The sequence below is a fragment of the Crinia signifera genome, chromosome 5 (genome assembly GCF_055691185.1).
Source record: "Crinia signifera chromosome 5, ASM5569118v1, whole genome shotgun sequence".
NCBI lineage: Eukaryota > Metazoa > Chordata > Amphibia > Anura > Myobatrachidae > Crinia > Crinia signifera.
Genome location: NC_139221.1, coordinates 229,126,522 through 229,153,661, shown reverse-complemented (window position 1 = coordinate 229,153,661; position 27,140 = coordinate 229,126,522). Strand labels below are relative to the sequence as shown.

At 43.2% G+C, this 27,140-nt stretch overlaps 1 protein-coding gene across 1 annotated transcript in view; it reads left to right on the top strand.

The window, feature by feature from the left end:
• Nucleotides 1-27,140, top strand: part of SH3BP5 (SH3 domain binding protein 5) — a 54,466-nt gene that overhangs the window by 15,927 nt on the left and 11,399 nt on the right. Inside the window, exons 3-5 of the mRNA XM_083188614.1 lie at nucleotides 12,881-13,009; nucleotides 22,905-23,069; nucleotides 25,222-25,352. Of these exons, the coding sequence (XP_083044740.1) occupies nucleotides 12,881-13,009; nucleotides 22,905-23,069; nucleotides 25,222-25,352 (425 nt within the window). The remainder of the gene's footprint in view (nucleotides 1-12,880; nucleotides 13,010-22,904; nucleotides 23,070-25,221; nucleotides 25,353-27,140) is intronic.

Below are 27,140 nucleotides of genomic sequence, written 5' to 3'. Positions count from 1 at the left end.
ATCAACAAGCATGCAATCCCCTGTGGCAATGAGCATGAATCCCCCTCGGCATCAAACATACAGCGCTTGGCATTGAGAAAGAATATCCTAGCAATGAGCATGTGGGTAAGTGGCACTTATTATGGCATAATATGTATTGGGCATCACCGGAGTGTGGCGTCATGTGTAATGGGCATTGCGGGGTGTGGCGTTATATGTAATGGGCATTATGGTGTGTGGCGTTATGTGTAATGGGCATTAGTGTGTGGTGTCATGTGTAATGGGCATTATGGTGTGTGGCGTAATGGGCAATACAGTGTACATTTTTGCAGCAGTCACTGTCCCTATTTCTGGTGTATGGAATGATTAATTATGAAGCCCATATTCATAAATAAGTCACCTATTTAGTTTACATTTATGCCCAGTAGGCAGTGATAGACACGCTTAGTAGGCGGTGATAGACACGCCCAGTAGGCGGTGATGACACGCCCCCTCCAGTGGTGCACCCCCTAACAAAATGGGCTGCGCACGCCTATGATAACAGCACTGAGTTGCAGGGGGTTGGGATCATTTGGTCTACAGCAGTGGTAGCCAACCCTAGCCCTCGAGAGCTACCAACAGTTCACATTTTCCAGACAACCTAGCTGCTGCACTCATTAATCACTGACACATTTTAAAAGATCCACAGTTGGAGCTAATTAGCTCACTTGTGATTCTGTGAGGAGACCTGCAAAACATGCACTGTTGGTAGCTCTCGGGGACTAGGGTTGACTACCCCAGGTCTACAGCATGATGGACGATGGTCATTAGTTCGACAATGTCTAGGTCGACATTTCAAAGGTCGACCTGGGATTTTTCACTGTTTTTTTTTACCTGAATGTCAACAGAGTTTAAAGTGCACCGCATCGCTCCCAATGCGTCGGGCAGGGTACCTCGCTACGCTCGCTGCAGTTTTCAGAGACTTGCCACAGTACATGTGGATTGTCATCAGATATATCTGCTTAATACCCATGACACCGCAAGACCCATATAATTATTTTGGGCTGTGATGTACAAATAATTACATCACAGCCCAAAATATTTATATGGGTCTTGCTGTGTCATGTGTCATGAAATTGTAACTTTCTGAAGATTCTACTTGTTGGTAAATGGCATCTTCATCTTTGAAGAAACTTCCTGGAGAGGGATCCAAAGGATAGGGGTGGGATTTGATGTAGTGATATTATGATCCATGCCTCGAGGGTTCTGTTATTTTGTGTGTTCACTGCTAGCATGAATACAGTAAATGTCCTACATGAAGCCTGGTATTGCATGCTCTTGAGACCAAACTTTCACAGTTTCTCTGATGTATTGGTTACATTTATAACTGGTATGTGTGCCCCATGCTGTCATCCTTCTTGTGTTGAAGAGAAAAGTCGAATTTCTTATGAATCTGATAGGAAGCCGTTTTTCTGTTTGTCTGCTGGCCGCTGAGCAGACAGTGTGTTTTTATTTTAGCAAGCCTCCAGATCTGGTCAGTCTTCCTGTTGCTTGTGGTGTTTGAAATGGGATTTCCAGTTTTGTTCACAAGAACAATAACCTAGGAACTTTGTGCACATTAAAGTTTTTTTTTTGTATGGAACTAGTAAATGTGCAGCTCTGATTGGGCTAGTTAGGGTATAGCTTGCTGAGGAATCTCCTATTTACATTATCCACCCATATACAGATGCTCAGATCATGGTCCTGCATCAAAACTCAAGCCAGAAGTCCTCTGCAAAGGTTACGGTACAGTGACTAGGTTGACATCGAAGAATGGTTGACACAAGCTTTGGGTCAATATGAGTGAGTTTTTTACCATTTCCTGGTGTCGACATATCGACATGGACACTGTATAAGTGTACCTCGTCCCCTTCGGGAACGGTGCCTTACTGAGCTCAGCACACTATTGTATTTTTGGTCTATGCCCACTTGAAAAAAAACACCTTTGAGAGAAAAAAAAAGGTAAACTCATGTCGACCTTAAGCTTGTGTGGAATTTCTGTCAATGTCAGCCATTCTTAGGTGTCGACCTAGTCACGGTCATACCATTAGTGGTTGACCTAGTGACTGTCAACCTAGATATTGTCACCCCAAGATCGCATACCCTCAGCAGGAGGCTCCTTGCACGCTTGGGAAAAGCCAGCAATGCTCTGGAATCAAATGTTTAAACTTAATGAAATAGCATTCAGGTTAACCTACTAGAACAAAGTAACAATGATTTTGAAGCACCTGAAACAAAGGCCAAATTCATGGACACAAGTTGCATAAAATATAGTGAAGTCGTTCCTTGTGCTTGTTAAATTTGGGAAGACTGCCGCATGAGAGGGACATGCAGTGGTGATAAGGATTAATTGAACGGAGGCAAGGTATGTGTTTGGATGGCCAGAGAGAAATTGGCTACCGTAACCTAGATGAGAGATTGCATGATTGGGTACTCTTTACCTAGAACGGCACCCATCGCGACCATCGTATGCACTAAAAAACGGGTGCGATGCGATGGCCGTGATTTCCCATAGGGATCAATGTTAAAAGTGTGATTGGATGCGATTTTACTGTTCAATGCCTCAATGCCCCCGATTTTTCCATAGGAAACAATGTTAAATGGGCCACAGAGCCCAAATAGTCACCCTAAAGTCTGAAATGGCCCCCACAATTGTTAACGCCACCCCACGATCAACGTCAACCCGAAGCGCAGCGAGCCCGCGAGGGGCGGCGGTACGCGTCCTCCGACCTTTTCATACCCCCACTATCCACGTCGGCGTGGAGTTGAGAATAGAATAGTGTGGCGAGCGCAGCGAGCCACCGAGCCCGAAGCGTGGCGAGCGCACGCGGATACCTTCACAGGTAAACGCGTCCCTTCGCGGGCTTCACAGGTATCCGCGTCCCCTCGCGGGGCTCGCTGCGCTCGCCACACTATTCTATTCTCAACTCCACGCCGACGTGGATAGTGGCGGTATGAAAAGGTCGGAGGACGCGTACCGCCGCCCCTCGCGGGCTCGCTGCGCTCGCCACGCTTCGGGTTCACGTTGATCGTGGGGTGGCGTTAAAAATTGTGGGGGCCATTTAAGACTTCAGGGGGACTATTAGGGCTCTGTGGCCCATTTAACATTGTTTCCTATGTAAAAATCACGGGCATTGAGGCATTTAACACTAAAATCGCGTCCAATCTCACTTTTAACATTGATCCCTATGGGAAAATCGCGGGCATCGCGTCGCACCCGTTTTTTATGTGCATGCGATGCCCGCGATTTTTTAACCCCGACGCCCGCGATGCCAATCGCGGGTGCCGTTCTAGGTAAAGAGTACCCATGATTGTGACCGTTTAGGGGCATCCAGGATATGAGGGCAAGATACTGCAGGATTGGAGAGACTATGTGGAGAATGAAAGCTAGATCAGTCACCCAGACAGCAGACTTTTTGGTTGACTCGGAAGCTGCAACGCTCACAGTGTACAGAGTCCTTGTAACGCCAACCCCTGCCATCGTTTCCCCTCACAACCATGCAAGGGGATGTACCATGAAGACATGTGCATGTGCCCGCAGCAGAGGAAATCATTTGAAATCACAAGTCAGTGAAGTCTGACTTATATTTGCAGGCAGCGAGACGAAGATAGGGCGGGCGGCTGAGATCATGTGACGTCAGCCACCTTGTCCCACCCGCAATCCAATGGGAATGCCCATGAAACCCTGGCCGTTCCAACGAGGACACCCTATGCCACTGCCACATGCCCCCAGCCCACACCGCTCCGTTTGAACAGCCCAGTGACATTGCAAATTGCCGTGGCCGTTCGCAGTCTGGGTCTGCGTATGTGCAAACCCCCAACCAACGGGGCAGGGGCCGATTTTCGTTTCACTGCGAGTGAACAAAAATTATCCCCTTTGTGGACTGAGAGCAAACAGATTTTAAGATGGCACATAGGGAGGAGGGGGTATAGAAAGGAGGAGACCTTGATAGGGGCAAAGCCATATTGGAGTGGTAGAAGGGGAAGGAAGCGAGTGGCAGACAACTACTGAAAGAGTGTGATAGAGATGGGGTGATAATTAGAGAGAGATGAGTGTTTTTTTTTATGAATGAGGGAGACCAGGTCATGGTTGTAAGAGGAGGCTAATGGAGGCAGAGAAGAGTAAAATTTGACAAGGTGGGTGATCTGAGAGAAAGAAACAGGAGCTGTAGAGTAGCCCCTAAGCAACCAGATCAAGACTGTGGTGCATGCACTCCATTTTGGTGGCAAAGTGGGTCAAGTACAGTGAAGGAGGGGAGGAGTGGGAGGGGATTTAGTTGAGCAAGGCAAAAAGAAAGCAAGTTTAGAAACCTGGTAGGAAGTTTAGAAACTTGAGGATGTACTGTTTACCAAGTTGATTCATCTTGGGGAAAATCTGATTGTGACTGGTCACTCTATCCACTGTCTGTTGCAGAATCCTGTGGACTTCTGACCTCTGGCTCTCTCTGTTCTTATATTTATAGGTCTTAACCACACATTACTTAAGAACTCAAAGAGGATAAGAAATATGTATCTACTACTGGTTTAAAGCTAGAATAAAAAGTTTTTGAAAAGTCCGAAGAGCATCTCAAGCTTGACTTTATTCCCTAACTCCCTTAATCCATTTCCAAATCTCAAAAATTGCAAATTTTACCACTTTTTTTCTTTAGTATACAAGGTTAAGCTTTAACCTACACCCATACTGACCTAATTTTTGATTGAAGACCTAAAGAGAAACCAATTCCGTCTTCACTATACCATGACGGAGCGAGCATGTTTCTACAAAGTCCCCGGACAAGAAATTTGTATATGCTGAATATGCATATACTGCTGTACAACAACAAGGACGACTGTCGGGAAAGGATAATAACTGATAATGCTTTGCAGCTGAGTTTAGACTTTTTCTGTATGTGTTCTGCGTTCTGACAGTGATGAAATAAGCCTGCATTATAATTCAGCAAGTCTTCAGACAGCTCCCAAGACATGCTTGCTACATTTTTGTAAAGAATATGAAGCTATAGGACTTGGTTATGGTATGCATCATAGACTGACTCATCATAGACAGTCATATGGTCGACCACTAATGGTCGACAGAGTCACAAGGTCAACATGAGTTTTTAGGGTGTCTATGTCCAAGTGTAGCGCATCCCCTCGCATGGCTCGCCATGCTTCTTTAGTGGATGGTAGGGCATGAAATACTGCCTGTCGACCATATGCCAGTCTACGATCAGTCCGGATAACACATGACTTACCAAGTAGATTGTTTTTGTGTTTAGTGCAGTGGAGAATACAGTACAGTTGCTATGTCCAATGATGCATTAGCTGATCAGAAAAGCTGTCAGGAGGAGTCTATATACACAAAACGCCTCCTCCAGCACTAGCCTATTATTGCACATGCTGTGGCATACAAGGATGCAGAGGCTGTGGGATATGCACCCATCTCCATATTAGGCCCTTGATATCCTGTTGTGCTCCATGTTCTGTACATGTTTCTTGCATCCTGGCAATAGCAATGAGCTTCAAAATCAAATGCTTGATTGACTTTCCTATTAATATTTTGCTAGCTCTGTGGCACTCTGTAAGTTGCTTCAGAATATTTAGGTACTTGGCTGATGGCAGCTTGAAAGATTGTACATTGAACTGGAACATTTAATTTGATAAAAATAATCATTGAGTTTTTGTTCATAAGACATTGTGTTCCCTGTAACCGCTGCAGGGAATGTCATGCGTGGCTTCACTTAACTTAATAATGGCTCAACGAGTGTGGCACAAAGTGTTTCTCTCAAGATTATCCATTGATTGAGTTAAAATCTCCCTTTGCAGTTTTCTCGATCAATAGATAACAGAGTTAGGCCCTGCATAATGCAAAGCTCTAGCCAGGACAGAAGAGTGTTTACTCATTAGAAAGGCTCTGATTTTTTTCCAAAAACTAGAATGAAAATTCTTGGTTTTATGATGGTCACAAAATAGCCAAAAGGCTTTCAAATGAGTTCCAGTTCTTCTCAGACACTGACTACATGAGCAAATACTGTCTATATCCTTGCTAACCATCCTCGCAATGACAACATTTATACAGTTTGTAAGCATAGAACAGAGTATCTATTCATATTGGATCTGCACTCACAGGGGGGAGGGGGTTAAAATGCATAATATGATGTAGTGGTCACCGGAGTACCCGGAGGAAACCCACGCAAGTACGGGGAGAATATACAAACTCCGCACAGTTAGGGCCATGGTGGGAATCGAACCCATGACCTCAGTGCTGTGAGGCAGTAATGCTAACCATTACACCTTCCGTACTGGCTCAATTTACCTATATACAGTATAAGCATCAGATTTGTGGGTCAAACTTATTTCACATCAATCCGACCTAAGTCATTAGTGACATTGCAAAGTCATTGAGCACAACAATGTTCGCCAAATGTAATAGGGTGAGAGTTTCAGAAAGTGAGAGATTTTTGGAGAGTTTTCCCTTTTTTTTTTAAAAGCAGCAATCAATTACATGGCAAAATCAACCTGGGTTTGCAGTGTAATTGATTGCTCCTTTAAAAAAAAAGGTGAAAACTCTCCCATAATCTCTCATTTTCTGAAACTCTCACCCTATTACATTTGGCCCTGTGTCTTTCTCCCTGGTCTGCATAACTAAAGCCGTGTACACACGTCGCAATGTGATAACAATTTTGATTAGATGGTAAAAAATTGCCTAGATGGGTTAGCCAGAATCGCACCGTTCACACTGTGGGGATAGCGATGTGTGGCTTTGCGATCGCCCTGGCTAAACAGACTGTGTATAATTGCAATGCAATTTATAAACTAATGCTGTGTACACAGTGTGACATTTTCTGTTCTCTTTAAACTATCTAGACAAAAATCTAATCGAAATCGAATGGACATCGAACTGTTTTAGCCTCATTCGATGCTGACCAGTGCCATTTTTAAGAGCATTAGAGGCCCCCGGGCAAAGCAGTGCAGTGGGGGCCCCTATCCATTAAATGTGTGTGTGTGTGTGTGTGTGTGTATGTATGTATATCTCTCTCTATCTCTCGTTGACCTGTGCACTCTTTGCTATCTCTAGAGATAGCAAAGAGTGCACAGGTCAACGTTAATGATGTGGAACTTCTTGTTATGAAGTCTTTGTCCGTGGGTTTACTGCGGGGCAGCATTGATGAAGTAGATAAGAAAGTACTCTATCTATCTCTATCCACTCACAAGAAATGTCTGAGTTATTTAGATTAAGAACTGTACCCCCTTCATCCCCCTCACCTTAGGGCTGCTGTAAGAAGCTGCGCACTATAGCAGCTCCTCCTAGACATAGGCGGAACCAGAAAGTGGTAGATACACACTACAATGCACTACATCCCCATACACGCTACACTGCACTAAATTCCTATACATGCTACACTACAATACATCAAGGTGGGGCTGTTCCTGGCTGCTGCGGGAGGGGGGGGGGGGGGGGACGGGAATTTGAGAGAACCTGTCTCTGCGGCTGCTGAGGGGGGAGAGGGGAAGCTGTCCACGGGTGCTGTGGGGGAAAGCTCTCCCTGGCTGCTGCAGGGGGGTGGAGAGAGAACCTGTCTGCGGCTGCTGAGGGGGGAAGCTGTCCCCAGCTCCTGGGGAGGGGGGGGGGGGGGGAACCTGTCTCTGTGGCTGCTGAGGGGGGATAGGGTGGGAAGCTGGCTGCGGCGGGGCAGAAGGGGAGAAGCTGTCTGCGGCTGCTGTGTCTGTAATTGTGAACAATGCTACAGACCGATGGCTCCTAGGTTTAGAGGGCCCTTGGGCAACTGCCCATCAAGCCTATGCACTAAGACGGCACTGATGCAGACGCGTGCTTCCGTTTAGTGTAAATCGAACAGTAAAATAGAATGTGCAGGCAAGACTAGGTAGTACAGATCTGTACTATATAGTCCAAATCCAATTTGTTTTGCGTATGGTTTGATTTGATCCCAATCGAAATCGCACAGTGTGTACACACTTTTAGCCGCACACAGTGTATTTGACCTGGTCAAAATAATCCATGACTTTAGCCAAAATTTCTTTGCCTGCCTGCCGTGTGTGTACACCCCTGTGGTGCTGCACAAAACAGTCAAATGCAGTGATGTTTTATGATTTCTTCAAGTGCACCTAGATTACGGCCAGTGCATCACATTATACAGATACTGGCATAATACAGAGGAGGATAAGTTTCCATATTGTGGTACAGTTTTTAGGTGAAACTTTTACACTTCGAACCGCGCACCTCCATTAGAGCCTTCTGCATCGCATCACACCTAGGTGCATTTATAGTTTTATCATCCAAAATGATATAGTAGGTATACACCCTTATACTTACAGGGGGCCCTACCTAATATGTTCAGGATGGCCACCTATGTCATGGGCGTTATTCAAAAGCATTTTGCCACCCAAGGTTTCCACTGGAAATTGGGTTCACATTATAAAGGCAACAGTCACACATGAAATCCAAGAGAGTTGGATTATTTTATTGGATTCTGCTGTACAAAGAAAGCAGTACACAGTCTAACAATAGGATTTGTTTAAAAGTACTTTAATGTAAAGATGACATAAGTGTAGGTATAAGTTTATCCCAGTGTAGAATTTAATGCTCTGTATCCAGTATTATCCTGTAATTGTTTTTCAGATCAGATGGATAGTTACACAGCAGACAGCTGGCAGATTGTTTGCTCAGAAACTTGTAAAAATGCTTCTAAGAATTTCCGGGCACACTTTCCATGTCATCGGAACACTGTGTTATTGCTGTCGTTTCCTGATGGGCATCAAACAACTGATATAATATAGCCAGCTTTTGTGTGTTGGCTCACTACATCTCTTCTGTGCAACTTTGGTAATACTTGCCAATGGGCCTAATTCAGCGTTTTATGCTATGCCGATGTTTTCGCAGTTCATTGATTATCACCAGACAGACTGCATGCTCCGCGATCACACTGTGCTTCTGTAAAAGCACCTTTGAGAGTCTCCTCGCAGTGAGTATTCCACTGCAGAGTGATAGACAGGAAGTGACTTTAGGGGAGGTAATAGGGAATGGCAGTAAAAATGCAGGCATGTCATAGCAATTATTTAGGGGGAGGGGGGGAATGCTGTCAGCCGCAGTCATGCAGATAGGGAAACATGCTACTGTTGCTTCAAGCCATATACCATTCTAAGAAAAGAATTTCACCTTAAATATAAACTAATAAAAAAAAAATTGATATTGAAAATATACAGTATTAGTACATGTCCTATCCCATTGCTGGAGCTCCTGTGATATTGCCCCAGATGCATGCAGGTGTGTCTCAGACCCCTATCTAACTGAAAACCAGGTAAGGGGAAGAGCTGGAAGACAAGTGTACAAACCTGGTCAGAGCTTTCATTGTCAAGCATGCACTACAAAAACAGTTTGTTGGCTTATGTATATCACACAGGTCTTGCTTATGCCTGAAAGGGTCTGAGTTGATAGTGTCGGGTATGTAACCCTGCAACTGACCAGGCTAGTTCCCAGGACTTGGAACTCTGGTCACTCCCCCCGAAGTGTGTGTGAAAGGTATGATCCTGGTTATGCCTAAATGAAATTCATTGAGATGACATCACTGAAAGCTAGAATACCTGGGTCTGGTATGAAGGATGATAACCTGGGAATTACCCTGGTCGTTACCTGTGCATGAACGGGGTGGGGGATCAGTTCAGAAAACTCAGAGCCGGGGTTTAAACGTTAAAGCCAGGGCTTAAGTCTGAAATGGTTTTTTTTTTATTGGACCTCATTATTGCATATCTGCCGCCAATTATGCCTACACACTAAATTGATTTATTGGCTATGGTGTAGGACATCTTAATAAAATCATTTCCATATTCGTTTATATAACTTGATCCCTTTCAGTGCTGAGGATGATGGGTCTATCTTTTACAAATGTTTCAAGAATGCTTTTGAAGTTCTGTAATAGTTTAAATTGATTCATTTCTACAATACATTTTCTATGTTTAGCAGTTGGTCATTTGATGGATATAATATGTGCGGTAATTGCATTGTTGACCTGGAGGTGCCACTTTAAACGCAAGCTTTAACTGCTAGTGATCGCCTTCTGCTTTCTGGAATGTTCTTGTATGTTTTCACTTATCTTGCCTTTTGTGTTGTGTTGATGCTATATTAAAGGGTGGCAGGAATTCTACACCGCTACGTAAATGTATCATTGCTGGAGAAGCCTTGGCAGTGCCTCCTGTTCTAAATATAAAAGAACATCTTGAAAAGTCTAGATATAGAATCCGGACTCCCTCCTTGCTCTGTCCCTGTAAAAGTGGGGCTATAATAACTAAGCAGTATTCTCATTAGAGAGGCCACGCATAGGAAACTCTTTGCTATATTAGATGTGCTTTTGGAAAACTGTAAAAAAAAAAAAAATTCCCTCTGTTTTTCTTTTGTTTTCTTTAACATATCTGCAGTTATTTATCAGATCTGCCAATGGCAGTTCCTAAAATACTGATGAATTTAGGGTACAGTATTCTAGGGGTATATGCTGTATCACCCTACATGATGTAATACTGTATGCATATCAACGTTTCATATAGAAGTAATTTGGGCATGCGTGTAGAACAAATTTAACGCTTGTGCTATTAATCGTCTCTTCCCCTCTTATTTATTACTCTCACTCACCACGGTTCACTACCATTTCTTATAGCTGAATTGCTGTGAGACATTTAATGGACATTCCGATAAAAAAAAATATAGTAACCAAAATCCAATGCCATGGGGGAGATGTATCAAGTCGTAAAGAGAAAAAGTGCAGTGTTTGCCCATAGAAATTTCTGTACTTTATCTCTCGGAGATCTGATAGATCTCACCTACAGTATGTTTTACCAGACCTGTACACTCTTCTGTTGTATACACTGCAACCCTGTCCCTCTGCTTCTTACCTGAGCAGATGGTAGATGGGGGGTGCTGACAAATGGTCTAGGAGTGGTGGTCTGTATATTGGGGGTTAATTCATACCTCAACACATTGCTTCAGATTTGTATAGAGGATGATTATCAACAGACTGCGCATGCGGATGTGTGCCCACCAACCACCACCAGGTGACATAGGGCGGGATGTTCTAACATCCGCTGCCCATTTTCGACCCCCCTTCACTGGCCACCACATTCTTAATAATCGCATATGCTCTTGCGATAAGAGCTGTTCCTTGCGATGCGGTGCCGGCACTGGACTTCCGGGTCAGAGACCCGGGAGTCCGTTTGCGCATAGTGACAAGGACGGCGGGGTGGATGCCGGGAGGAATCCGTGACGGATCCCTCATGGTAGCGCTCCGGTAAGAAGCCCATAGGCTTCAACAGGTAATCGCCAGCTTTTGCTTAAAAGTTTAAAGTTTTATTTATTAGCAGTTTCTTATAGAACACATATTCCGCAGCGCTGTACAGAGTATAGTTGAACATTCACATCAGTCCCTGCCCCAGTGGAGCTTACAATCAGTATTCCCTACCACATGTACACACACAGACATTCTAGGGTTAATTTGTTGGAAGCCAATTGACCTACCACTATATTTTTGGATTGTGGGAGGAAACCAGAGTGCCCGGAGTAAACCCACGCAAGTACGGGGAGAATATACAAACTCTGCACAAGTATTATCTATTCTTATTATAGGTTAAGTATCCCTTATCCAAAATACTTGGGACCAGAAGAATTTTGGATAACGGATTATTCCGTATTTCAAAATATTTTTATATTTCAATGATGTATCTTGCATTTATGTGGTTCAAACACATGAAATACACACACATATTTGTCCATAAAACAAGGTTTCAAACCCTGAAACCAAGTTTGTGTACAATCTCAGATACCAAATATAAATGACAAGCAATCATTTTCTTGCACATATTTAGTGCCAGTTACATATGTCCTCAGTAGTGCCTTTTTAGCAAAGAATAAATATTTTTTTTTCACTTTCTGGAATGTATGGTTTACAGAATAATTTGGATAAGCGATACTCAACCTGTATCTATTCAACTTGGTTGCATTTTCCTATAGGAGATTCTGTCAAAATGGCAATATATTTTTTATTTATGGATGCAGGCGTGTCTAACCTTGGTCAATGAAAGAAAAGATTAATTTACTAAACAGGTGCCAATGTTTGTAGGATGATCCTCATATGTGATTGTAGGTTAATGGGGCCTCTACACATAGCGATTTCAGGCCTTTTTCTGAGCGATATTAATTTAAGTAGATTGCTCAAAAAAAATGTCCCTTAATCACTGTAAATGTGTGTGTGGGGTCCATAATGATACGCAGCCCCATGTGGCGCTATCACCCGGCGATTTAATATCCAGTATGCTGGATAAATCCCTGGCCCTCACGGATTGCTCAGCGGCACATAGCTATGCAGCTCTGTGTACTGAGCGATCTAGCACTTCTCAGAACACTCTTGCAGCACACCATGTGTAGGCCCCATAAGACCGACTTGTGATTTAATTAAGTGAATGATGACCAACTGGGAGCCAGCAATGGGGAGATAAGTAGCGGAATGTGCAAGGCCACCAACATTTTTTCTGTAAAACTGATTATGCATGAGGATTTTACCATCAAACATACTTCTAAAAGAAATGCAAATCATTTATCTAACTTATTTTAATGTATAAATGTAATTATATGCATGTTTTAGGTCTACTGTTGTATTGGAAGTTTATGGTAAGAAAAAAAATATAGACTTCCAAGCGCTGCACAAAGTCTAATTTAATTCATTTAATATTGGCAACAAATGTGGATTCTAAAATACGGTAATTGTTTTTTTTCTATTGTGTTTTCTTTCACTAAGTCGAACACTTGAAAAAGAAAGGTGTTGTTTCATAGGAAGGAAAGGAAATCAATCCATCTGTTCCTTCCTCTATATGTCAGTGTGTAATATATATACATCTATTCCAGGATGCCAGACAGAGGTTCCGCTCTGTGCTGACAGAAGCCACCCTGAAGTTGGAAGAGATGATAAAGAAGATTGGAAAATCTGTTGACGATTCAAAGCCATATTGGGAAGCAAGGAAAGTGGCCAGGCAGGTATGTGGGTACACTGTAGGTACACATTCATTTACATACAGCGCTTGTCTGTGTCTGGAGATGACACGGGAAATGATTAAGGCATTGATTACTGGCCACAGACTTTAAGAATTTGAACTTTTGACCTCTAAAGTTAACTGTAGAAACTTCTGTCAATTCCTTATTAGTCATGTCACACGTGATGGCACGAAACAGATTTGTTTCAAGGGATGACGTAATATGGTTTTTACATTTACAACACTGATAAAAGCCTCGTCTCAGCCCAACCCTGCTAATAACTTGCAAAAACCTGGAATTATTAAAGAAAACTCACGTTTAGTAGCTGGTTTCTCATTTTCCCTGAGTGAAATATAGTTACCCTCTCTTCTTAATTCTGCAGGTTTTGAAGAATGATCAATAAAAGCGTTGTGCTTTGCAACAATGTACTGATCTAAATCGGCGAGCGGCGGTGTGCGTGCCAAAAAAAGTGGTTGTGATCACTCTATTTCGGGGCCTGCCATGCAGACTTTTGTTTAAAGCTTCGGAATCCCTAGGCCACTAGCAGTTAGAACTACGGTAGGGTAGGACATCAGAGGCCCACAATCAAATGATTTCTGTGCTCCGGCTATCAAATTTTTTGATGAAATGGCAAAAAACCATTGCATCAAAAGAATTTGATCATAAAAAAACATTTGTTTTGACTTGCGTAAAAAGGGGAAAAAATTGCTTATTTTATTTATTTACAGTTTCTTATATAGCTTATGCTGAAAACCTCTGCTGCTTGGTTGATCACAGATGGGACTGGGGGCGGAACACAATGTAGGCACCAGTATTACCATTCAATGGCGGCAAACATCGTAATGTCGCCATTGAATGGTAAAAACTCTAACCTCAAATAAAAAACATTAATTTCAAGCCATCGGATGTCCATCCCTAAATGAAGGTGCTAGCTGGTGAAAATGTAGGATCCTCCCTGGCACTTGGCTGTTGCTACTGAACCCCTGGATTTGGTGGTAGACCTCCAGCACGTGCCACCTTACAGTCACGGGGCAGAGTCCTGGCCACATACCTGAGAGCAGGACATAAAATCTTACACTTCCCACTGGCATCACGTGGGGGACGCTTGTGCCTGCTTGACCTGGGATGTGACTGTAGCAACCAGTTTTCACTTAGGAGACAGAAGTAGGTTCCCCTCTGGCTGGACTGCATCCTATTCTGAACAGTCCATGGAGCTGCGGTGTAGTAATGAGTCAATCTGATTACTTAAGCTACCAGCTGCAAGCCCCAGTGCAATGCATTGGCTGCACCGTTCCTAGTTCCACTTCTAGGGCTGATCCCAGTACAGCAGCAGGAAATTGTGTTCTGTTCTCCACTTTTAAAATGTCAATAAAAGAGAGGCTTGGACTTTAGGCACTATTCTTATTTGTTAGTCGTTGTCCTTTTAGATTTTGCGATGTAAGTAATGAAGCCCCGCTTCCTGTTTTACAATGCCAGATTTGTTGCATGAAGCGATGGTGAATGGGGCCATAATAACAGAGATACTTTGCAAATTGCATCATTAAATCTACACATCACATTACTAAGGGGAATGCGATTGGTCTATTGTCTCAGGAGTCCGGGAGAGAGTTTGGTTTTAGTTATGTTCTAAAGTCCATTATTATCTTATCTTATATTATTAAGTATCTTTGTCTTCCAATGCCTACAGATGTGACATGGTCAATTTGAATGGGGGTTGCTGAGAGGACCTTGCAGATGATCAAATGCTGCATCCTCTTGCAGGTCAACAGTGGATCACATAAGCATGCAGGAGGCCTTTATTAACCTGAGAAACCTCCAGCAGCATTAGAAAACTTACACACAGCAGCTGCGTCCTCATCTGAATCACCACCTATCTCTGTTCATTGAGCAAGTGGTAATTCATTCAGCGGCAGTTTGGTGTACGCCAGTGGTGCTGTGTGCTAGTTGTTGATCTCCAGCTGCTGTGCTGAGCTTTTGTAGTATGACACCAATTAGAAAGCAGTTTCTAAAGGTTATATATATATATTTTTTTTTCATGCTGCTTTACAATAAGGGTTATATCAGCAAATTATAAGCTATTTCTACACAACATTCTTAAATAGCCTTTGCCAGTCCTACAGTATGTCTTACGGTTTTAAATGAGATTGACTGTAATAAGTAGATACAGGATTATATGCAACATAAAAAGCTCGAAATATGCATGCAAATATGCATGAAAAATACTTAAAATATGCATGAAAAGCGTCAAAATATGCTAAATAAAAAATACAAAATAAAGTGAAATTTTATAGTTTTTTATTTAAATCAGCATACAATTAGTAAGTAGTAAATGACCCCCAGCAGTATACCCCACATAATGCCCCCAGCAGTATACCCCACATAATGCCCCCAGCAGTATACCCCACATAATGCCCCCAGCAGTATACCCCACATAATGCCCCCAGCAGTATACCCCACATAATGCCCCCAGCAGTATACCCCACATAATGCCCCCAGCAGTATACCCCACATAATGCCCCCAGCAGTATACCCCACATAATGCCCCCAGCAGTATACCCCACATAATGCCCCCAGCAGTATACCCCACATATAATGCCCCCAGCAGTATACCCCACAGATAATGCCCCCAGCAGTATACCACACAGATAATGCCCCCAGCAGTATACCACACAGATAATGCCCCCAGCAGTATACCACACAGATAATGCCCCCAGCAGTATACCACACAGATAATGCCCCCAGCAGTATACCACACAGATAATGCCCCCAGCAGTATACCACACAGATAATGCCCCCAGCAGTATACCACACAGATAATGCCCCCAGCAGTATACCACACAGATAATGCCCCCAGCAGTATACCACACAGATAATGCCCCCAGCAGTATACCACACAGATAATGCCCCCAGCAGTATACCACACAGATAATGCCCCCAGCAGTATACCACACAGATAATGCCCCCAGCAGAAGTGCACATAATGCCCCCAGCAAAACCGCACATACTGTAATGCCCCAGCAGAAACTGTGCTGTAAGTTACACTCACCGTTGCCATCCGTTGGTTGAGGTCCGTGTTCTGTCCAGAAGCACCACTGTTCGGGGCCTCCAGCACCTGTGTGGCGCGCAGTGATTCCCCGCGTGTCAGCAGAGGTGGGCAGCCTGTCAGCGCGGCGGGTGTGGGATGTAGCTGGAAGAGCCTACAGTACACACTGCGGCGTATCCGCTCTTCCACCCACATCCCACCCCCCGCCGCGCTGACAGGCCGCTCAATCCATTCCTCTGATGGGCGATTCTGTCAGCCTATCAGCGGTGTTTCCTCACATAAAGAAAAAAAAAGTCAGGAAGTGAGGGTGAACGCTCCGCGCCGACCGCGCTATGCCAAATATGCACCATCAGGACATTTAGGTCAGATATGCAATTTCTGCTGAAAATCGGGTAAATATGCAAATGCATATGCAAATATGCAAATGCATATAATCCGGTCTCTAGTAATAAGTAACCTAAATAAGTCTCCTATTCCGTAAGTGAGAAGGTGGAACGAGGGCTGTATAAGGCCAAGTGTAGATAAGAGACTGCGAATTTGGGCTTGTGTAATAAAGTTGATTGAGAATGACCAGACATAGAAGGAGGGGTTAATGCAGGGCGGGAAGCCCCCACCAATGGGTGGCCAGGGGGTAGCACCCAAGGTCAGGGGTATATAACATAGGTCGCAGGGGTTGCACTTCCTCTTTGAGTTTTGATCAAAGAGGAGGTTGGGAACGGCCTGGTCGTTGCCCTGGGCAACACCCCTGAACGGTCTCTGGTCTCAGGTGTCTGGTCCTTGCCATCCCCTTTATCAGGGGTGATACCAGTTTCTTTAATAAATAAGTATGACCGTTTAAACTAAGCTATCGGTGTCGCGTCGTTATTTTTAGATAAGTGTGTCTGTGTGAATTTATTTCTAGGCCGGTTACATAGAGAATTAGATTGGCAAGCAACATAATTCGCTATGTAACCATATGTTTCAGTGACTCATGTTGGCATTATATTGTGTTCTATATGACTTTGATAATTCAGGGCCATCTTAACAGCATTATGGGCCCCCGGGCAAAGCAGTCCAGCGGGGCCCCTCCCTACACAACCTTGTGAGTGCCGCTGTACTGTATGTATGTGTGTATATATATATGTATATGTTCATACAGGGGCGGATCCAGGAGAAAATGACAGGGGGGCACCATCAGGGCCGTCTTAACAGCAGTGTGGGCCCCTGGGTAAAGCAATGCACTGGGGCCCTTACCCATTCTCCCCTCCTAGGGGTGCTATCAGCAGCAGCTTTGATGTCCCACGGGTGGCAGGGGGTGCTCTATGTTCCACTCACATGTAGGACTTGGAGCAGTAACTTCTGCTAATTACTCCTTTACTGCACAGGTGGTGGGAGGGTGAACACTAACGTGTGGAAGGGGCACTGAGCTGAATAAAGGGTTCCTTGTAAATGACTTCCAGGGAGGTAGGGGGTGTTTTATACGCAGTGGAGGGTTGGATAATGGAGTGGGCTTAATATTCGCCATTTTCCGGTGGAATGGCAGCTTGTTTGACTGCAGATATCGGCAATTATCTGTAAATAGATTGCTTAGCCTTCAATAGTATAAAAACCTAGAGTTCCATCTTTCAGGAGGTGCTGGGAACTTGGGGATCAGGAGCCAGAGCAATCCATTGACAAAAATATAAAACTGTACACCAGACGTTTGGAGCTGGAGCAGGGACTGTCTGCTGGAAGGCTGATATCTCTGGTTCTGAGAAAGATAGAGACAAGCCGCTAGTGTTGACAGAAAGGGAAGAGTCCCAGCTTTTGGACTATACTCTCAGAAAAACCAAGTCAGAGAGAACCTGAGAAATATGACTGGGAAGTAAATGAGTAATTAGCAGAAGTTAATGTGGACTGCTGCTTTGAAGTTGGATATCTCCAGTTCCCCAGGGCCGATTTTCAAAATTCTGGTATCCCTGGAAAAAGGGGATCCTCAGCTATCAGAAAAGGGCCCTTATACACCTGGGGCCCCTGGGCAAGTGCCCATTAAGCCCATACGAAAAGACGGCCCTGTGATAATTACTGTTTACTGTAGGGGTGACTAGTGGGACAACACCGCAAAGGGCTGTGTTACTTATGTGATCATTGTACGTGTCATTTCCTGCCCAAGGCTACATGTTCATGGGGCAGCTGAGAATACATTGAAGTATGATTCCTGTCCCACCTATTGTTGATCCACATCCCTCCTCTCTCTGAGCTGCTTACGATGTCGATGTCTCTGATATCTGGCTTCACAGAACAACGCAATAGAAGAAAATACTGGAGGTCATACTTCTATGGATATTTAGACCTTCACATGTTAAAAACCCATCAAAATGACGGCTTCTGCAATGTACTTTTACTTTGAGCTGTGACCGTTTCTAGCCAACAAATTCTCCACCCCACCCCCTGTCAATATCTGCTCCTACTGCCAGTGTCGGTCTTCACAGCTTCCTCTCCATATGCAGCAAGTTTGAAACAGATCCGTGTCCCTGCAGAAATAGTTTTCACTTTTTGAAAATTATTAACACAAAAGGGAGTAATTTGGTTTGTTGAGTGGCCTATGGTGCAGAGAGTACGCCTATACTTGTGTGTGTGTGTGTGTGTGTGTGTGTGTGTGTGTGTGTGTGTGTGTTTTTATCACCAAATTGCCCAGGTGCCCTCCTTAATGAGGACTCCACCAATGTATACCGGTAAATGATAGGCATTACTCCGGGGCTTGTGCAAAAAACATAAGTCTACTTGTGTTAACGGTCTACGCCATTTCGGGCATCCGAATGGTGATATATATATATATATGTGTGTGTGTGTGTATATACAATGTAATTGTACGTCTTTTATCATATACATAAAAATTTCTTACCAAGACCCCTGGAGTGACGCCATTATTCCACACCACTATATGTGTGTGTGTGTGTGTGTGTGACCGACCCAGGAAACCAGTAATCACTTTAAGAAGGTGACAAGATGCTGGATCAGACCATAGACTTCTTTTCTACATTCAAATATAAGAACCGAAAGGACATATTAAGGGAAAATGTGAGAAATTAAGGACTAACCTACCTACCTCTTTATTTCTCCTCCCTTTGTATACTGGAAGCTATTGGGCTGTTATTAACTGTGTCAGAAGAAAACCTCTGCTGGCAGTGCCATTTTCTGGCTGTGTCTTTGTAAAGATGGTGCCCATCCAGAAGATGCAAATGGACTCAGTGCCAGACTTTGCTGTCTTCTGCACCATCTCACCAAGATGGCAATGCTGGCAGCAGGTATATGACGTGTGTAGGCAGGCCCTGCATGGCACAGTGGAAGAGCCTGTTGTGGGTGCCTGTGTGACAATTATACTGTAGATATGCCATAGTTTATACAAAAAAAAAAAAAAAAAAGATAGATTACAAAGCTTCCAGTATCTGTTGGTTTGTGGTCACTACTCAGCAGTGCTCCGTGTTTATTGCTGTTGCTTACTACAGTATACTCCTGAGGGCATAGCAAAGGAATCCCCTTCTCACTATACCTGTACTGTCACAGAATACCTAACTGATATATTACTTCTCCTAATCACTGTCACCACATTCTCTCCCATCCAGCCTCCTACTGTTTATTTCTTCCCTATATTTATTTCCCAGTCACTGATTCCTTCTCTGTCTGTCTGCAGCCTACTATTTAGTTTTACTCATTGACCTACATAAGCAATAACAAACTTCCACCCATCCATGCTCTCTCCTCATCCTCCCTCTTATAGCTGCTGTAAACGTCTCCGCCAACCCCAGGCACTGTACGGCCCCCACTGTATCCCATGCTCCTTATTCTACCTTGTACTTCCAATCTCTCCCACCTTATCCATATGCCTCCGCTATTTTATCTCCCTTTTTGAAAGCTAGATCTGTGAAACAAACACATTAATCCTTGAAGCATTCATTTTACAATCCCTGCACCGCCTTTCCATTACACTATCTCTGACACTGTGGGAGAAATTTACTGAGATGAGAGTTCTATTTCACATGGCATGTTGCTCTGGGCAACCAATCAGATACGGTCTATTATCTTCTAGAAGGGTTCTAAGTAAATAAGTAGATTCTGATTGGTTGCACATAGCAACATCCCATGTGATCTAGATCTCCCATCTTAGTAAATTCCCCCCTGCGTGTCACTAGTCCGCTCTTCCACAGGGGACTCTTAACAGCTATACTGCCAGACCCAGGCAGCCAAGGTGGAGGAGATCTCACCTGACATTCTCTATGTCTGCGTTAGCCAGCCCTAGTCCTCGAGAGCTACCAACAGTGCATGTTTGCAGGTCTCCTCACAGAATCACAAGTGAGCTAATTAGCTCCATCTGTGTATCTTTTAAAATGTGTCAGTGATTAATGAGTGCAGCAGCTAGGTTGTCTGGAAAATGTGAGGGCTAGGGTTGGCTACCACTGCTCTATGTCATGCCCTGCTTCTTAATACCATGGCAGCTTTGCAACCTTGCTCGCTTATCTATCACCCTTTTGATCTCTCATACTAGATTATTTCAAAATTACCACCAACAAACTGATTTGGTCTTTGAGGCCACAGATCATTTTGCCTCCTCCCTCCTATGGTCTCATCTCCCATACAATTTGATGGACATGTTTACCATGTCTTCTGCGCCACATCACTTTTTCCTCGGATCTGTCTCCTTTCATTCAATTTTCCTCTCTTTCTCAATAGCACCGCAATTTCCTTAGGGGGTATCCTATTACCTGTGGGTTTTTTGTTTTGTTTTTTTTGGCTACAAAAAATTTTTTTTTTACTGTTTTTTTTTTTTTTTATCATGATTTTTTGATATCACCCTACCCAATTAAATCCTATTTTTCCTGGTTGAAACAAAAATAAGGTTTTCTTAAAATACACCAAGGACTGATCTGTGTTCACTTTTTGGTGGAAAAAATGATCAGAGATTTTTTTTTGCCTTCCTGAGTGTAACCCATTCTGGTAATGAAGCACACTGTAGGTTATGTGTAGGGCCCTTGGGTGACTGTCCCACTGCCAGTCATACACGTCTCCAGTCTACAAATATTTAAATGGATTTTATAAAACCCACCTTGCTCCCACCAATACATGTTACACTGGTACATGCCTGCAGTGTGAGCCAACCTCGCTCCTTTGCATCAAGCTGAGACTTTAACAGTAAGCCCAGAAATGGGACCCTCCGTATCTTTAATTTTGCATTTACTTTGTCCGCTTGCTTGCCTTTACTTTATGTATTCTCTGTGTTCCACAATGTCTGGCACCTCAGAGCACTGTGACCATACAAAGCAACAGTAAAACAATAATGCAGTATAACTTTAGCCTTTGGGCTTCTTTTGCATTTCTCAGTACCACCAGTGCATGTACATCATTAGAGACCTGCTCCAAGCTAGCAGTTAAGACGAGAAATATACTATTGTTCATAATAGAAGATGATGATTCTATGGAAGACTGTGAGAAACTCTGAATAACCTTTTGCTTGTGATTTGAAGCATGTTTAAAACAAAACAAAAAATATGCATATATTTAGTTATTTAATAGGAGCATAATATTAATGTTAGCCATATTTTTTTTTTTTTTTTCAAATTACCTCTGATAGCACGTTATACCGAAGAGTCCATTCCTTATGTATAGTGTCTGCCTGGATAAATATTTTGCAAAGTGTATTGCTTTAAATGCCTATTGCGTTGATGTCTGTGTTGTGACATAAATCTTTGCCTAGTCTGGTCCACTGCCCTCGTTTTGTGTCATCAAACAGTGTAATGGACTATGGCAGCCTGTGTGTTTAAAACCACTTAATTATCTATATAATAGCATTCATTTCATAGATAATTATATGGCTATCACGCTTGATGTTGAGCAAAGCAAGGATATTAAAATGATCTAAAACTTACTGGGGATGAGGCGTAAGCTTGCATTGGCTCTTGTGCCTTTTAAAACCCTCTTTATAAACTAGTATAGTGCAGGAGATTTGTCATTCAGCTTATTTTGCTTATTTCTGTGTTTGGACTGGAAAGTTTTAGCCAGTCTTGTAAACGGAAATTACAAAATAACTATATGTACTGTACAGTATTAATCTTGCGGATTTATTACCAGTTATTTATATAGCGCACATATTCCGCAGCACTTTATAGAGAATATTTGAACATTTACATCAGTCCCTGCCCCAGTGGAGCTTACAATCCATATTCCCTATCACGTGTACACGCGCACACATTCATTCTAGGGTTAATTTTGTTGGGAGCTAATTAACCTACCAGTATATTTTTGGAATGTGAGGGAAACCGGAGCACCCGGAGGAAACCCACGCAAGTATGGGGAGAATATACAAACTCTGCACAGTTAGGGTCATAGTGGGAATCAAACCCATGACCTCTGAATACCACAAGCTAGATTCAGGTTATCAGGGATCTGTACGAGAACCCTAATGTGGTACAGATTATGTTCTACATCATTACTGAAGACATGCAAGGTCCCGCGAGACACTGTCTGAAGACTTTTATTCCAAAAAAGCATCATAATCACAACACTAGAAGAGTGATATGATGCCTGGTGACTCACTCGTGCCAGACCTCTCACTTTGCTTTTCATAATAAGGTGAGATGTACAGTATGAGGGCACATACTGTATGTATATATAGTATTTGTGGTAGGGAGAACCAACCCACTATCTTGGCCTGGGACCTCATGGGATTTTCCATTATTTGGTAAAGCATGACATAAGGGTTTTTTCCAGATTACATGATGTCTTTATAGAACGGTTAGACCCTTGGATGGATAAAAGGTTACAATAGAGTGGCTGTAAATATTTGTGTGTATTTAGTAAATCTGTATTTCTTTAGTTATTTATGATTAATCCATCATGCAGGCTCAGCTAGAAGCACAGAAAGCCACACAAGATTTCCAGCGTGCAACAGAGGTGCTTCGTGCGGCAAAGGAGACCATATCCCTGGCAGAGCAGCGGTTGCTGGAGGATGACAAGCGCCAGTTTGATTCTGCTTGGCAGGAAATGCTGAACCACGCCACACAGCGAGTAAGCTATTGAAAGATCAGTTTTAAATTCTAAGAAACCTGTTTCCGTCTATCTTCATGCATAGGACAACTGATATTAGACATTGATTGATCGGGTGTGGTATAATTACCCGACAGTCGGGATTCCGACAGTCATTACTCAGACGTCGGAATCCCGACTGCACAGCGTGGGAGCCTGCAAGGGGCTTCTTTGCACTCGCCCCCCTGTCAGAGCATCGGCAGTCGGGATCCCGAATGTTGGTATCCCCACTGTCAGAGGCGCATACCACACCCACTAGAAACACTTATGTTGAGACTTTTTTTCTTTTTCATGCTATCTCTAAATTTTAAAAATGGTAAGCATATTTCCATAATGATGTGGCTACTGGGGCACTGTTACATTGTAGACTATGGGCGGTATTCACTGCTGCGGCGTGGGGTTTTTCTACGGCGAGGATGGCATATTTTCCATCGCCATGAAACCCCCTCGTATGCAATAAGGAGAAATTGGATGGCGAGGTTCCCCTTAATCAGCGATGTTCGCCACAAATGCAGCGAGCCCGTTGCACTTTGTTGCTAGCCCCACCGGTTTAATGGCCACACTCGCCGGTTTCACCTTGCCAAAAGGAACCTGCGAGGTGGAAATGGCGACTGAATGGGAGGGTGTTGAATACTCTGACAGCGAGCTATCTGCACTGCTCACCATCAGGGACATTAAACACCCCTCTATGATATACCTGGCAATTAAGGTTTGTAGAGACCTACAAAACTTTGATGTGGAACAAGGCTCATAGAAATGAAGGCCACACTTTCCCATTTAAAAAATTTAGATGACCTGCCTAGATTTTATAAAACATAGAGGAATCTTTCCCACATATCCCATTAATGTGGGCACAATAGGAATCTGAATAATGGCAAACCAAGCATTTTGAGTTGAAGATTGTAAACAAAAAGGGCCTATCCTGTTCTTCTTATAATACACTAAAGCCCTACAAGAAGAGGATCTACTTGTGTCCATCCAACATTTATTGAATGAGTTTTAAATATTCTTTTAATGGTTCTTTTGGATTAATCCTTATTTTTTTAAACAGATACGACTATTTTTCCTTTTTGATTTGCTTTGTTTTCCTATAAAGAAGGAATATATATGTGTACAACACTCCAGGTAGTGTTGTTAAAGAGAGAGTCTATTCTCTAATGCTGATCCAATACCAGGTTGGAAATTAATAGTTAATATTGGAAATGACATCCTTACTATGCATTTGTTAATGGTAACATTTCATTGAACACACAGTGGTGCCAATTCTGTACCACTCGCTAAGCTGCGGTCGTTAGCTGCTTACTGAGCCGCTTTACACCCACCCATCCCTGAATCCCCTCGGTACCATGTGAGGGGATGTACATGAACACATCACCTCGCATGCGGCTGTAGGGGAGAGAAATCCGCCAAAGACTGGGATGGCACGGACGTTATGTTACATCAGCCGCTCGGCCCGCCCACATTCCCAGGGGAACGCCCAGCTTCAGGTCTACAGTTACATAAGGCTGGCGTTTTCAGAAAGGTCAATGTAAAAAAGTTTACACTGAAAATTATCTCTTTTTTTTTTTTATTATTTTAGGGTTAGGATCAGGCTGTATATGGGTAAGGTTAGGATGCTGGAGCAAAAGGTTTGAGTTAGGGACTAGGGGGAGGGGTAGGATTACATTTAGGCTAAAAAACATGTCGACCATCTGTATGTCAAAAATTCATCTGTCAACCTTTTGTCACGTTCGACCTAATGTATGTTGACCATGTGGTGTCATCCTATTGATTGCTTACATAAACAATGTTGATCTATGAGTCCACACCCCCCAAAAAAGATCTGTTGGTTTAAAAATAGCTTGAAAAAAGGTGGCAAATCAAATTATCCCGGTGTCACGAGTCTCCATTGTAGGGCATAGGGTGACTCCACCTCAAGGTGACATTTCCAGAAGTAAAGAGTGGTAAGCCTCAATCCCAACAGTGCTTCCAGTGTCTCTCATACAGGCAACTCTGCTGCCTCAACTCCCATCTCTATGAGATAGAAACATGATGGTTACCATTAATACAGAGAACATCATCCACTTTCGTGGAGCTTAAATAATGTGTAAATGAGGTAGGAAGTCATTATTTCTAATATATATTTCTTTTCAAGGTCATGGAAGAAGAACAGAAAAAGACACGCAGTGAACTAGTGCACAAGGAAACAGCTGCTAAGTATAATGCTGCCATAGGCAGGATGAGGCAGCTAGAGAAGAAACTGAAGAGGAGCATCAACAAATCAAAGTAAGTATTAAGCAAAAGCTAGTTCTAGTGCTCCTAGAAAAGTGCATAGTGTGTCATTTGGTGTCACAGGATAGAATTGGGTCAGAGGAAAAGCACACCCAAGCTGACTTGCCATTCATGATCCTGTATCCAGTTGCAACATTTTCTGTATCTCACACCTTCCTGCGATACACCTATGGTGATACTATGGCAATTTTTCATTGCCAGTATGGATGGCGTTATTGCTGCATGTGCCTTCATCTAAACAAATGGAAGTGTAGAGTTGTCGTCAGTATTTCTAAGTAGAATCTGATAAAGATTTTTTTTTTTTTTTTAAATAACTCCTCACGAACCACCTGAAGTGAGTAAGGACTAATTTATTACATTCTTACATTAAAGAAGAGTCAGAGAAGGGTTCCTTTAAATAGTGCATTGCGGCAGCATACCTCCCAACATGACCCTCTCCAGGAGGGACACATTGCTCTGTTTCTGGACTTCCCTCATAATGTATGATTGCCATCACCTGTTTCACACAGGTTAAAAAGAAAGGTGCTCCAACACAAGTGATGGCAATCATTAATTAAGGGAGAAGTCCAGAAACAGAGCAATGTGTCCCTCCTGGAGATGGTCATGTTGGGAGGTATGAGGCAGTGTCTAGATCCCAACAGTGCACGTTTTCCAGGTCACCCAGCAGGTGCACTCATTATTCAGACACATTTTAAAAGATCCACAGGTGAAACGAATTATTATACTGATTCTGTGGGGAGACCTGGAAAATGTGTACTTTTGGGGGTGCTTGAGTACCAGGGTTGGGAACCAGTGGTCTAGATCAGTGGTTCTCAACCTTGGTCCTCAGGGACTCCCAACAGTGCAGGTTTTGCAGGTCTCCTCACCGAATCACAGGTGATATAATTAACTTTTAAAATGTGCCAGTGAGTAATTAGTGCACCTGTGTATCTGTGAGGTGACCTGAAAAACGTGCACCGTTGGGGGTCCCTGAGGACCGAAGTTGAAAACCACTGGTCTAGATAGTCAGTCAGTAGGTCACCAAATGGTTGACAGGGTCTTAAGGTTAAAGTGGTGTATTTGGCTTAGTTCTCCCTAATATGTGGTATCTGCAGTGTCGTTAATTCCTGCTTCTGCTGCCTCTGGTTAGTGGAAACCACCTACATACAGTAAGTTACCAAATTAACATGAATACAAGAAAATGAACCTGTGGCACAACACGATCGGTATATCTATTGTAGGTGTTAGTGAGGGCGATGTGGGAAACTATATATAAATGTAGGCAAAAATAATAGTGTAGTTCAGTCTCTGCGTGTAATCCTATTTATATTTTGCCAAGAAACCATTGCGTTATTTGTGGTGTTTTTATTTTTAGGACAATTTGCATCCGGAGATCTCCCTGATGTGCACCATATTTCTGTTAGTTTACCTTTGTATATGTTGCTGAATCCATGGATTGGATGTTCTAATTCTGAGTGTAATTTTGTGTCTCTTGGACCCCAAGCTCTTTCAGTAAATCGTACATTATTACTAGCAAGCATTACAAGCAATTGCTCGGGTCCAGATCCATTGACATGGTGGTCTGTCAGTCTGCACCTCTCCTACTGGGTTTTGTAGCATCCATGTATGTGTTTTTTTACCACTATTGCTTCTGCCACTTTATGCAGATACTGGCACCAGTCCATCCCTGGTATACAAGCATGCATCTGAATGACTCAGATGCCCACCTCTTGGTACATCTGCTAGGTGCAGAGTTTCCATCCGAGTATGGCTTTCAGTGTGAGTTCACAACCACTTCATTCA